A 14,272-nucleotide genomic window follows, 5' to 3' on the forward strand; every position below is an offset into this window, starting at 1 on the left:
CTTTACATGAGTGTTTTAAAAATGGAGGAACCCCAACTTGAACAATTATGATGACTTAAAATTACTTAGAGAATGAGGAAGAACCAAAAAGCCATGTTTTTCACATGCCTTGTTCGAAGGAACAAATTACCTGCCGAAAAGTGATTGTAATTTGAAATACATGTACTAGAAGATTCACAGAATGATGCCTTTAAAAAGTCACTGGTGCATTTAAAGTATTTGTTTATTCCCCACCTCTTTACTGTTGAAAATGAGGTATAGCTTTATCCACTTGTGAAAAATAAACGTGCAGCTTACTGATGCAGTGAACATCTGTTGAAAAGCATTTGAGTGCTGGGCTCTGGGTAGAACAAGGATGAAGTCCTTGCCCCGGAGGAGCCTGTGGGCCTTGAGGGGGATGTGATGTGAGTTGGAAATAGGAATGCACAGCGTGACCGGGTTCGTTGTAATGCAAAAGGGGGAGAGATTAATTCTGGGGTCTGGGTTAGAAGGCGGGAGGGCTTTGTGAGGAGGTGAATAAGCGGATAAAGCTGATCTAAGACGACTGCAGTGAGAGGGCGCAGGTGGCTTTTAGGTAATCATGGAGTCATTTAATAATTTATTTGTAGGGGTATTTTATAAGTTATTATGAAATTTTTGAATTTGGAAAACACTACAGTTATCTTATTAATTCTATACTTGTTAGTAAGATAGTAGTAACTGTCTTATTACGTATTTTGAGAATCTGTACCCTTAAATGAAAACTTTTACTTGCCCTCCATGTTAGTAAATTTAAAAGCAAATAACCTTTTCACTTCAATGAACAGAAGAAATTTGATAATTTTAAGTTGGAGTGAAATGCTTTTTCTTTGAAGCCTGGGAAATAAATTAAGTGAAGGGCCTTAAAAACTGCATATATGTGGTACATAAACATTGTAATCATGCATTCCTTTCTTTGGATAATCAACATTTATTTGAAGTACTTAATAATTTGCGTCTATTGCAATAAGATTTGCAGTTCATCATTTCACTTACTTTGCTTTTAGAGCTTTTAAATTTTTAAATATGAAGGGCTATTCTTTGTAACTTTTTATTTCTGTTGAAATCCAAATAAGTGATAATGAAAAATTAAAAAGAAAACAACTTAAGAGGCAATCAATCCAAATATCTACTTTGAGATCCTAAATTATGTTATGTCAGAGGCTTACCATCTTCTTTTGCATCTTAATTGGAAATAGCTTTTATTTCAGTGAGATGCATACTGAAAAATAAACTTTAAAAGTATGAACTATGTATTTATTGTTTTCCCTTCAATGGCTAGGAATTAAGATTTTGTTCCTTTCACATTTCCCCCATCTGTTTTGCCCACCAGAATTCATTACTTATCTTACTTTCTCTAGATAACCACTGAAGATCTATTCTTAAACACTGGGCATGTTTAACTTTGTTACTGAGATAAGCTAAATATAGAAAATGTCGATTGTTTGGAAGCCATTTAGGGATGGGGAAAATTAGTGAGTCTTACAGGGATTGCAGAGATGGCTCTCCTGCAAAGCTTTTCAGTTCATGTTTGTGTCTATAAACAAAGTGGAAAACTGTGGCATTTTAAGGCCAGCGTGGTATATAGTATATGGACTAAGCCCAAGTAGTGGGGGTCTGGCATCTTAAACTGGTGGTGCCGTTAACTGATCATGGGTCACTGAACAAGGCAACTTGGTTGTTCTGTGCCTGAGCCTGCTAAAGGGTGAAATCAGAGAGCTGGACTAGACAGTGGCCAAACGTTGTTCTGGTGGCAATGTGTGTACTGATTATATTCACTGTTGGGAATTGTTTGTCATGACATTAGATGACTGTGCTTATTTTTGTGGTTTCCTTTTCACCCTCACCATGCTTGTTTTATTTTAAAGTGGGATATATTGGGTTTTATAGGAGATAAAGTTTTCAGCGCTATGTTTTCTGTATGATTGACGCTGTAAATCCTGTGAAACATGCCCATTATTTAAATTTTTTAAAAATAGATCTTTATTGGAATATAATTGCTTCACAGTACTGTGTTAGTTTCTGTTGCACAACAAAGTGAATCAGCTATACGCATACATATATCCCCATGTCCCCTCCCTCTTGAGCGTCCCTCCCATCCTCCCTTTCCCACCCCTCTAGGTCATCGCAAAGCACCAAGCCGACTTCCCTGTGCTATGCTGCTGCTTCCCACCACCAACTATTTTACATTCGGTAGCATGTATATGTCGATGCTACTCTCACCTCGCCCCAGCTTCGCCCTCCCACCCCACGTCCTCAAGTCCATTTTCTATGTCTGCCTCTTTATTCCTGCCCTGCAACTAGGTTCATCAATACCATCTTTTTTTAGATTCCATGTATATGTGTCAGCATATGGTATTTGTTTTTCTCTTTCTGACTTACTTCTCTCTGTGTGACAGACTCCGGGTCCATCCACCTCACTACAAATAACTCAATTTCGTTTCTTTTTATGGCTGAGTAATATTCTGTTGTATATATGTGCCACATCTTCTTTATCCATTCATCTGTCGATGGACACTTAGGTTGCTTCCATGTCCTGGCTATTGTAAATAGTGCTGCAGTGAACACTGTGGTACATGACTTTTTCAATTATGGTTTTCTCAGGGTATATGCCCAGTAGTGGGATTGCTGGGTCATATGGTAGTTGTATTTTTAGTTTTTTCAGGAACCTCCATACTGTTCTCCGTAGTGGCTGTATCAATTTACATTCCCACCAACAGTGCAAGAGGGTTCCCTTTTCACCACACCCTTTCCAGCATTTATTGTTTCTAGATTTTTTGACAATGGCCATTCTGACTGGCGTGAGGTGGTACCTCATTGTAGTTTTGATTTGCATTTCTCCAATAATTAGTGATGTTGAGCATCTTTTCACATGCCTCTTGGCCATCTGTATGTCTTCCTTGGTGAAATGTCTATTTAGGTCTTCTGCCCATTTTTTAACTGTATTGTTTGTTTTTTTGATATTGAGCTCCATGAGCTGTTTGTATATTTTGGAGATTACTCCTTTGTTGTTCATTTGCAAATGTTTTCTCCCATTCTGAAGGTTGTCTTTTTGTCTTGTTTATGGTTTCCTTTGCTGTGCAAGAGCTTTTAAGTTTAATTAAGTCCCATTTGTTTATTTTTGTTTTTATTTCCTACTCTAGGAGGTGGGTCAAAGAAGATCTTGCTGTGGTTTATGTCAGAGTGTTTTCCTCTGAAAGTTTTATAGTGTCTGGTCTTACATTTAAGTCTTTAATCCGTTTGGGGTTTATGTTTGTGTATGGTGTTAGGTAGTGTTCTAATTTCATTCTTTTACATATAGCTGTCCAGTTTTCCCAGCACCACTTATTGAAGAGGCTGTCTTTTCTCCACTGTATGTTCTTGCCTCCTTTGTCGTAAATTAGGTGCCCATATGCACGTGTATCTCTGGCCATTCTATCCTGTACCACTGATCTATATTTCTGTTTTTGTGCTAGTACTGTACTGTCTTGATTGCTGTAGCTTTCTGGTATAGTTTGAAGTTGGGGAGCCTGATTCCTCCAGCTCCCTTTTTCTTTCTCAAAATTGCTTTGGCTGTTCGGGGTCTTTTGTGTTTCCATACGAATTGTTAAATTTTTTGTTCTAATTCCGTGAAGAATGCCATTGGTAGTTTGATAGGGATTGCATTGAACCTGTAGATTGCTTTGGGTAGTATAGTCATTTTCACAATATTGATTCTTCCCATCCAAGAGCATGATAAGTTTTTCCATCTGTTTATGTCATCTTTGATTTCTTTCTTCAGTGTTTTATAGTTTTCTGAGTACAAGTCTTTCGCCTCCTTAGGCAGGTTTATTCCTAGGTATTTTATTCTTTTTGTTACAGTGGTAAATGGGAGTGTTTCCTTAATTTCTCCTTCTGATTTTTCTTTGTGGGTGTATAGGAATGCTAGAGATTTCTGTGCATTAATTTTGTATCCTGCAACCTTACCAAATTCATTGATTAGTTCTAGTAGTTTTCTGGTGGCATCTTTAGGATTTTCTATGTATAGTATCATGTCATAGGCAAACAGTACAGTTTTACTTCTTTTCCAATTTGTATTCCTTTTATTTCTTTTTCTCCTCTGATTGCTGTGGCTAGGACTTCCAAAACTATGTTGAATAAGAGTGGTGAGAGTGGACATCCTTGTCTTGTTCCTGATCTTAGTGGAAATGCTTTCAGTTTTTCACCATTGAGGATGATACTTGCTGTGGGTTTGTCATACATGGCCTTTATTATGTTGAGGTAGGTTCCCTCTATGCCCATTTTCTGGAGAGTTTTTATCATAAATGGGTGTTGAATTTTGTCAGAAGTTTTTTCTGCATGTATTGAGACGATCGTGTGGTTTTTATTCCTTAATTCGTTAGCGTGGTGTATCACATTGATTGATTTGCGTATATTGAAGAATCCTTGCATCCCTGGGATAAATCCCACTTGATCATGGTGTATGAGCCTTACAGTGTGCTGTTGGATTCTGTTTGCTAGTATTTTGTTCAGGATTTTTGCATCTATGTTCATCAGTGATATTGGTCTATAATTTTCTTTTTTTGTGATATCTTTTTCTGGTTTTGGTAGCAGGGTGATGGTGGCTTCATAAAATGAATTTGGGAGTGTTTCTCCCTTTGCAATTTTTTGGAAGAGTTTGAGAAGGATGGATGTTAGCTCTTCTCTAAATGTTTGATAGAATTCACCTGTGAAGCCATCTGGTCCTGGACTTCTGTTTGTTGGCAGATTTTTAATTACGGTTTCAACTTCATTACTTGTGATAGGTCTGTTTACATTTTCTAATTCTTCCTAGTTCAGTCTTGGAAAGTTGTACCTTTCCAAGAATTTGTCCATTTCTTCGTGGTTGTCCATTTTATTGGCATATAGTTGTTTGTAGTAGTCTCTTATAATCCTTTGTATTTCTGCAGTGTCAGGTGTGATTTCTCTGTTTTCATTTCTAATTTGATTGATTTGTGTCCTCTCCCTTTTTTTCTTGATGAGTCTGGCTTTATCTTCTCAAAGAACCAGCTTTTAGTTTTATTGATCTTTGCTATTGTTTTCTTCATTTCTATTTCATTTATTTCTGCTCTGATCTTTATGATTTCTTTCCTTCTACTGACTTTGGGTTTTCTTTGTTCTTCTTTTTCTAGTTGTTTTAAGTGTAGGGTTAGATTTTTTCTTTGAGACTTTTCTTGTTTCTTGAGGTGAGATAGTATTGCTATAAACTTCCCTCTTAGAACTGCTTTTGCTGTGTCCCATCGGTTTTGGGTTGTCGTGGTTTCATTGTCATTTGTTTCTATGTATTTTTTAATTTCTTCTTTGATTTCTTCAGTGATCTCTTGGTTATTTAGTAGTGCACTGTTTAGCCTCCATGTATTTTTGTTTTTTACAGTTTTTTTCCTGTAATTGATTTCCAGTCTCATAGCATTGTGGTCAGAAAAGATGCTTGATATGATTTCAATTTTCTTAAATTTTCCGAGGCTTGATTTGTGACCCAGGACGTGATCTATCTTGGAGAATGTTCCATGTGCACTTGAGAAGAAAGTGTATTCTGCAACTTTTGGGTGGAATGTTCTATAAATATCAATTAGATCTATATGGTCTATTGTGTCATTTAAAGCTTGTGTTTCTTTATTTATTTTCTGTTTGGATGATCTGTCCATTGTTGTAAGTGGGGTGTTAAAGTCCCCTACTATTATTGTGTTACTGTCGATTTCTTCTTTCATGGTTGTTAGCATTTGCCTTATGTATTGAGGTGCTCCTATGTTGAGTGCATAAACATTTATAATTGTTATATCTTCTCCTTGGGTTGATCCTTTGATCATTATATAGTGTCCCTCCTTGTCTCTTGTAACAGTCTTTATTTTAAAGTCTGTTTTATCTGATACGACTATTGCTATTCCAGTTTTCTTTTGATATCCATTTGCATGGAATATCTTTTTCCATCCCCTCACTTTCAGTCTGTATGTGTCCCTAGGTCTGAAGTGGGTCTCTTGTACACAGCATATAGATAGGTCTTGTTTTTGTAACCATTCAGCCAGTCTGTGTCTTTTGGTTGGGGCATTTAGTCCATTTACATTCAAGGTTATTATCACTATGTGTGCTCCTGTTACCATTTTCTTAGTTGTTTTGGGTTTGTTTTTGTGAGTCTTTTTCTTCTCTTGTGGTTCCACCTAGAGAAGTTTCTTTAGCATTTCTTGTAAAGGTGGTTTGGTGGTGCTGAATTCTCTTAGCTTTTGCTTGTCTGAAAAGCTTTTGACTCCTCCATCGAATCTGAATGAGATCCTTGCTGGGTAGAGTAATCTTGGTTGTAGGTTTTTCTCTTTCATCATTTTAAGTATATCCTGCCACTCCCTTCTGGCCTGCAGAGTTTCCACTGAAAAATCAGCTGATAACCTTATGGGGATTCCTTTGTATGTTATTTTTTGTCTTTCCCTTGCTGCTTTTAATATTTTTTCTTTAAATTTAATTTTTGTTATTTTGATTAATATGTGTCTTGGTGTGTTTTTCCTAGGGTTTATCCTGTATGGGACTCTCTGTGCTTCCTGGACTTGGGTGACTATTTCCTTTCCCACGTTAGGGACGTTTTCAACTATAATGTCTTCAAATATTTTCTCAGATCCTTCTTTTTCTCTTCTTCTTCTGGGACCCCTATAATTCGAATGTTGGCACATTTAGTGTTGTCCCAGAGGTCTCTGAGATAGTCTTCAATTCTTTTCATCCTTTTTTCTTTATTCTGCTCCTTGGCAGTTATTTCCACCATTTTGTCTTCCAGCTCACTTATTCGTCTTCTGTTTCAGTTATTCTGTTATTGATTCTTTCTAATGTGTTTTTCATTTCAGTTATTGTGTTCTTCATATCTGTTTGTTCTTTAGTTTTTCTAGATCTTTGTTAAACATTTCTTGTATTTTCTCAATCCATGCCTCCATTCTGTTTCGGAGATTCTGGATCATCTTTACTATCTTTACTCATCTTTACTATCATTACAATTCTTTTTCAGGTAGATTGCCTATTTCCTCTTCATTTATTTGGTCTTGTAGGTTTTTACCTTGCTCCTTCATCTGTGACATATTTTTTTGCCATCTCATTTTTTTTTTTTTTTTTAAGGAGTGGGGCTGTGTTCCTGTCTTACTGGTTGTTTGGCCTGAGGTTTCCAACACTGGGGTTTGTAGGCTGTTGGGTAGGGCTGGGTCTTGGTGCTGAGATGAGGACCTCCGTGAGACCTCACTCTGATGAATATTCCCTGGGGTCTGAGGTTCTCTGTTAGTCCGGTGGTTCAGACTCGGAGCTCCCACTGCAGGAGCTTCGGCCCGACAAGGGGCTCGTGAACCAAGATCCTGCAAGGCATCTGAGGCAGCAAAAAAAATCAAAAAACAAAAAAAACAATAGTAAAGTGAAAAATAAAATTAGACTAGGAAACTAACAGATATGTTAGGAAGAATATAAAAATAAAAATATAGATGAATCAACAACCGGAAGGTACATTAGTACCACAATAGTAAAAAAGAGGAGGAGGGAAAAGAAAAAAAGGGGGCGGGGGGGAGGCCTTGGCTGTGGAGGGCGGGGCCTAAGCAGGGGCAAGGTTTGGGTGGTGGGTGGGGTCAGTGCTCAGGACCCACAGGGCTGGAAAAGGCCCTGGGGGCTGTGGGCAGTGGGGCTTAAGCTCAAGGAACAAAGGGGCCCGGGTGTGCCCCCCACCCCTGGTCTCAGAGGGCAGGGGACCTCACCTGGGAGCCCAGCAGGCTTCCTGGGCTCCAGTGGGCAGGGCAAACGCCCTCCTCTCCTCTGCTGCTCCTCCAGTCTGGGAGGGCCCCTTCCGCCTGCCTCTCCTGATCTGCCCAGCCTCCCTCCTATGCCCCCAAGGACCTACGCAGCCTGGAGGGGGCTTTGGAGGGCAGGGGATCGGCCTGGGAGCTCACCCATTATTTAAATTTTTAGTTTATTTTTCAAAATTATAAAATTATACATATTTAAGGTGTTCAATGTGATGTTTTGATATATGTATGCATTATGAAATGATTACCACAATGAAACTTAAAAAAAATTGCCTTTTAATAGCTTGTATGCCATCTACCTTCAAAGGCTGTGGTCTCTAAATGAAGCTCAGAGCAAGAAAAGGGAAGGAGAGTCTCCTAGTGGTTCAAGTACTGTCTTCAGCCTGGGGACAGGCAGGTCTCCAAAGAGTGGTATTCAGATTGAATCAGTTAAACCACAGCCTTTCATTGTGAATGTCTCATCCACGGAAGTCAAGCCAGAAGTACTCTGTCGTGTAGCTGCAGTACTTTAAACCCAGTGCGTCCCACCCAATGGTCTCAAAGCAATTCTGGCTCATTGGTAGGAAGGGGGATTGCTCACAAACCAGGACTCCACTTTTTAACCCTGCATAGATCAAGTTATTGATTTCGCTCTTTTGTTTTGGCACTGATAAGCTTTCTTAATAAAAAATTATTGAGCAGAAATTTAAACTCATGTTACCTGTGTAGCACTGTATAGTTTTCTGAGGAAGAGATAAGAAATCTCAGTCCTGGAGTCCCTGGTCTCCAGAACTTTGTCATCTAGCTCCATTTATCTACAGAGGGGTTGGCTTAATGTCTTTTTCTTTGTTCTGTTGTTAAGATGTAAATGAGTAGTGGCGTGATCAGAAGATAATCTCTGTGGCTATCTAAAAAGATAGACCTGTAGCTAATTCATAATCTTGAATAATCTGTGACGACAAGATACAGAAACAAAAACGCCCTGAATAAAAAAAATACCACTGTTAGGAGTCATTTCCTTTGAAGTCTTTAAAAATATACTTCCAATTTCTTTAAATAATTTATTATGAAATATTTGAGACACAGAGAACTACAGAAAGACTCATATAAGGAGCACCTGTGTACCCACCACCCAGCTAAAGAAAGGAAACGTGACAGCTGGAGTTGAAGCCTACTGTGTACCCCACCCTGTCGTGCAGCTTCCCCTTCCTAGAAGTCACTGATCCTGAGCTCCCTGTGCTCTGTATAGAGATGTAAAGAGTCCTAATCATGGGACCAAGTTTCCCCATTACTTACAGAATAAAGTGCTCATCTTTAGCTTGGTATTCAGAAGACTTTGTACATATTCTGGTTCAGATCTCCCTCTGGTCCGCCTGCACCAGCTCACCGACTCTAGATGCAGCCTGGGTTTGCCGGCACCCTGCCAGGTGCACCCTTACTGGCCTCAGACGCTGCCGCTTCCATTCCTTTGTTCCTCTCTTCATGAACATTCCTTCCTTCACCTTCTCTGCTGAAATCGCACCTAATGAATGCTACTACTGCCTGCAGTTGACAGTTCTTTACAATAGACTGGATTTTCATAATATTTGCATTATGTCTCATCACAGTTACCGCGTGCACGCCTGTCTCTTCCGCTACACTGTAGGCTCTTTGAAGGACGCTGTACCTTATGAACCGTGTTTCAGATGTGGTGAGCAGTCAGTAAAAACTCAGGAGGATACTGATCATTGCTTTACTTTATGACCATTAACCTGCCCTGCGCTCAGCTGCTTTATAGGCGTGTGCTGTTCATGGTCTCTGAGGCTCCTAAGAGAAGTCTAATAGTTGTTAATCATGGATGGGACTATTCATGACATCGCGTATTTGTCAATTTTTTGACATTGTCATATTTTGTATGTTACAGTAGTACATGTTTTAAAATAGCAAAGTAATGTTTCTCTTTATTTTATCTTTTAGATATTGCTATATGGAGATTTGCCAAAAAACAAAGAAAATATAATATATTTAGCAAATCATCAAAGCACAGGTTTGTATTTCATTTGCATGAAACAGGTTTCTCTACGCACAGTAGGGAAGTAATTCAAAGCAATGTGATATTTTTAAATGAATTTGTTGTTGTTGGTAAAACATGAATTTTCAATGCAGATATTATATGTGACCTCGTATTTTTGTGATTTTAGTTTTTTGGAAAATCAGGAATGTGAAGGCTATGAATTTTCCTTTTCCCTCTGCTGGGTGTATATAAGCTATTTTCTTTCCTTTTTTTCTCTTTCTTTGAATATCTCTTTAAATAGTCTATGTATTCTTCCTTTTTAAGTTTTGTTTTTGGAAGTGGAATTTGTGGATCATACTGTATAAACATTTTATATTTTTGATTGTTAAGCTGCAGAAAGGTTGTACTGATTTGTGAGTACTCATTTCCTTAAACACAGTATTAATTTCTAATGTCTGCAGTTCCTTTTGCATCTTCAAACGTTTGGGTTTAATTATAGCTTGCTCTTCTATCAGAGGAATGACAGAGGACTCTGGTCTCCAATACAGCGCAGTATATACTTTAAATTAGCTCAAGGTACTTTAAAAAAAACTTTTTATATTGAAATAATTGTAGATTCACAAGGATTTACAAAAATAGTATGTAGAGTCCATTGACCCCTTCACCAAGTTTGTCCCAATGACGGCATCTTGTATAGTAACCAAACTAAGAAATTAACAGGGGTTAAGGTACTTTTTAGTTCTCCAAATAATTCAGTCCAAGAAACATCCCACTTCATATTTTTTCAAAGCTGTAACTGCTTTTGATGCACACTTCCTAAATTCTATTTATTACTTTAAAAAATGTAGTACCCAGAAGTTCAAAGCTAAAAACAAGCTGACGAATGGTAACACCTGATTGGGAAATCAGTAATGCCTGTGGCTGTCCTTTATCTTCCTCTTGTCAGCTGTGTTTCTTCAGGGTTACTTTTATTACTACGTATACCTTCTGGAAGGTAAAGAAAGGTAAAGAAGTTGAGGTGCATCTTTCTCAACTTATCTTGTTACTGATTACACTCAGTTTTCTAGGTCAGGAGCTGATGCTCTGAACGGGGAATGGGAATTTGATGTATCTGTATTTCCCTGACTTTATTACCAGGACTGCTAAGACTATTTGATTTAATTACCTTTGACTTTAGCAAAGCAACCAGCCCTGTGGTCAGGGTCTACTTCTAACTCTGGCCTATAAAGCAGCCTGACTTCCTCCTTTATTTTGACTGTTTCTCCAGTCACATCGGGCTTTTTACTGCTAACACAGTCTTGCTCTCCCTGTTCTGCTGCTGATGGCATATGTCTGCCAGGGTTCCAATATCCAAATAAAAAGGATTTGTGGGTCTAGGGCAGGGAGTGGCTCATGATAGCCCAACTTCCTTTATATTGAGCCCCTGGTTAATTGCATTTAGAGTTTTCTTTCTGTTTAAAGAATTCTCTCTTAAAATTCCTTGTTCAGGTTCCATGCCAACTTTCCTTTTCCAGGTTTCAATGGAAACAGTGTTCTGCTAACAGAGCTTCGGTACTAGCACAAACCTGTGGTATAAATACTCCCTGAATATTCCTGGAGGTGGGAGTAGTAGTAATAAAAATAATAATACAAAAATTATAGCCACTGCTGTCATTTGTCTGCTTACTATGTGTTGGCCTTTATATCCATTACTGCAGACTGAGGACTTCTGGGAAAACATTTGGAAGGACACAGATTTTTCACAATTCTTCTGTGTTTGGACCTGGAAGGGTAAAATGGGAAGCGTGAGCTCCTTAGGCAGCCCACGGCTGCCGTGCAAACGTTACATGTCTCATCACAGAGAACCAGTCTGCATTCCCGTCCTCTCACCTGACCTCTGAGTGCCTGGACTTTTAGTACCGGCCCCATACCAGTCCGTCGTTCGGAGTTGAGAAGGTTACTTTTTGAATGCTTTAAAAAATCCATAATTTAGGAACATAACTAGTGATTTTAAATTACCTTAGAATTATAGGCTTCAGTTAGAATGTGATAGAAGATACGTAGCCTTTTCCCAGAAGAATGGGCACGTAAAACTTTGCCTAGAGTTTGAAGTTCCAGAGGCCCCTAAAGCTTATCCAGGGACATGGCTCGTTGGCCTGTTATGTCTAGGTACCCCTTTTAAAATCCTTTTGAGGTATTAAAAACCACAACCGAGTAATCTGAAAATGTCAGTAGCAGAAAGAACATGTCAAGGACTGCCGTTCAGCTTAGGCTTCCTTGCTCACCCTCTACAAGGCCTGCCAGAGTACAAGAGTCTTTTCTTGGCCTGGCATGCCAAAGAATTGGCATTTTAATTCGTCCCTCTGGTCCCCTGTTTTCACTTGATGTGCCCTTGCTGTCTCTGCATTCTTAGTCTCTGTTAACTTATTTCTCTCCAGAGTCAGCAAGGCTGCAGTGACCACTATTCCTTCCTCTCGGCCTTCTTTAACTCTCTGCTTTGGACACTCTGTACCTTTTTAATCTCATGAAGTGTTCCCTTTTCTTGGTTTAGGTGACATTTGTCTTGACTAACAACATGTATGGTGAGGCCTGGGCTGTGGAGTCAGACCTCGGTTCATAGGCTATTCTGCAATAGGCTGTGTGACTGTGGGCAAATGACTTAGCCTCTCTGAGCCTTATTGGTCAGGTGTGAGTCATGTCTACTGGTCAAGGCTTTTAGGCAATTTCCACAGGCTAGCTCATCATCTCCCAGAGAGCCCAGCTCATACGGGCAGCGAACAGTAGGGCTGATGATGATAAAAACTCATCCCGAGGGCGCACGTGCAGGGTCTCCTTCAGGCCGCGCTATGCCCTTCGGAGTTGGGAGCTGTTGTTACCTGATAACACAGATGAAAAAGCTGTCATCTTCTCTTGCTGCCTCTCCTCACTGCCCTCCCCTCCTCTCTTCCCAGTTAATGGGAACAACGGCTTGGGCCGGATCACCATGGAAGAATTCTTACACAGCTGCATTTCTTGATCTCATGCCAGAACACAAAATGTGAATAGTTATTATAAAGGTAATACATTAGCATCTTAGCCGTCAGTAACTCAGCTGTAGTCTAGTGTCTCCTATCTGAAACCTAGTTGAGAATTTTAAAAAGTAAAAAAGATAATTGAGTAGCAAAAATTGATGACACAAAGCTTGTGTCTTTTGACTACTAAATTAGTTCTTAAAACTTTTCCTCTAAATATTTCAGAAGTCTAAGGGTATAGCCAGGACAGTTCGTTACAACATGACATACTTTGTAAATTGTACACTTTCTCTTAAAAGTTATTGGAAGATGTATCCTAGGCCACCATATAACCTTGTGTGTTTTAATATAAAACTGCATTTTCAAATTCTTCCACATTTTAAAAAATGATTGTTCCAGGAAAAGATACCAAATCTTGTTTTTAGCCTGGTGTCCCAAATATGTTCCAGAATATACTGTAGCCTGGAAACCATACGGTAAGTTCTCAGAATTTATTATGAGTCTGTTTACTTTTACATTAGATATAGTTATAACACTAGCTTGATTATCTAGTTTCCAAGACGTAGTTAGAAAGAAATGTGTTTATCAGTGACTGTTTAATTGATCTGAATTACAGGGAAGGGGATAGGGAGAGGGCTTCTATAAGGAGGTACATACTTTAGAGAAAAGTGATAATTGATAGTTCCATAGAGTAGGCGTTGCCAACTGATAGATACCACTGCTGGGGATCATTTACTACAGGGGAAAATCTTTGCATCACTCTATTTAAAGGAGCCATAATAGGAATTATAGATGTAATCATTGTACCTCTTAAATCATCAAGAAAGAGTTAATTATGAAAGATAAAAAAGATTAAAGAGAAAGATTTATAATTATTGACAAAACATTTTTCCAAAAGGATAATTTTTAACGTTTAAATTGGCTAATATACTTCTTTAGGATATTCTGTCCAGTATGGTGCATTGTCTAAAGAATTTCACACAGCTAAGAGTTAATCTTCCTGTAATCCTGTGGAAAACTGTCCCTTTTGGTTGAAATTTTATTGTAACTCCGTTATTTTCTTGGTTTTTATTTCCTACAGGGTTTTTATTTTTAAAAAAATTTTTTTTCCTCTCGAATTTGCTCCTTTTGTTTTCATTTCCCTGGCCCTGAATACACTTGTGATCCTATGACTGAATCCTTTCACAGATTCTTATTAATTTTTTTTCAAGTATCCCATCTTCCAATTCATCTGTAGATACTAGAAAAGTCTCCCTCACATTTCATTTTTATCATTTTCATTCTTATGAAGAAATAGGGTAGTTTGCAGCCATTTATTTTCAAATCCAGATCTCTCTGGTCCTCCAGACCCGTTACCATTTGCTGCCTTAACTTCATTTTATTTCCTCTTGATCTCTTTAAATCATCTCTTCTGTTTGCCATCTTTTGTACCGTTTGCTGGTCTCCGGTTCTTTGCTTTGGCAGGAAGGCTAGTCCCAAGGAAGGGCTACTTCTGTTTAGAATTTGCTCTGCTTGAAAGATCAATTAACAACCTATTT

The 14,272-nt window shown here is 38.6% G+C and overlaps 1 protein-coding gene across 2 annotated transcripts in view; it reads left to right on the top strand.

Annotated features, from left to right (window-relative positions):
- Positions 1 to 14,272, top strand: part of AGPAT5 (1-acylglycerol-3-phosphate O-acyltransferase 5) — a 61,886-nt gene that overhangs the window by 8,395 nt on the left and 39,219 nt on the right. For both annotated transcript variants that reach the window (XM_082444114.1, XM_082444113.1), the window contains exon 2: positions 9,708 to 9,777. In XM_082444114.1, coding sequence (XP_082300240.1) covers positions 9,708 to 9,777 — 70 coding nt within the window. The remainder of the gene's footprint in view (positions 1 to 9,707; positions 9,778 to 14,272) is intronic.

The sequence above is a fragment of the Balaenoptera physalus genome (genome assembly GCF_965194825.1).
Source record: "Balaenoptera physalus genome assembly, chromosome: 21".
Classification (NCBI taxonomy): domain Eukaryota; kingdom Metazoa; phylum Chordata; class Mammalia; order Artiodactyla; family Balaenopteridae; genus Balaenoptera; species Balaenoptera physalus.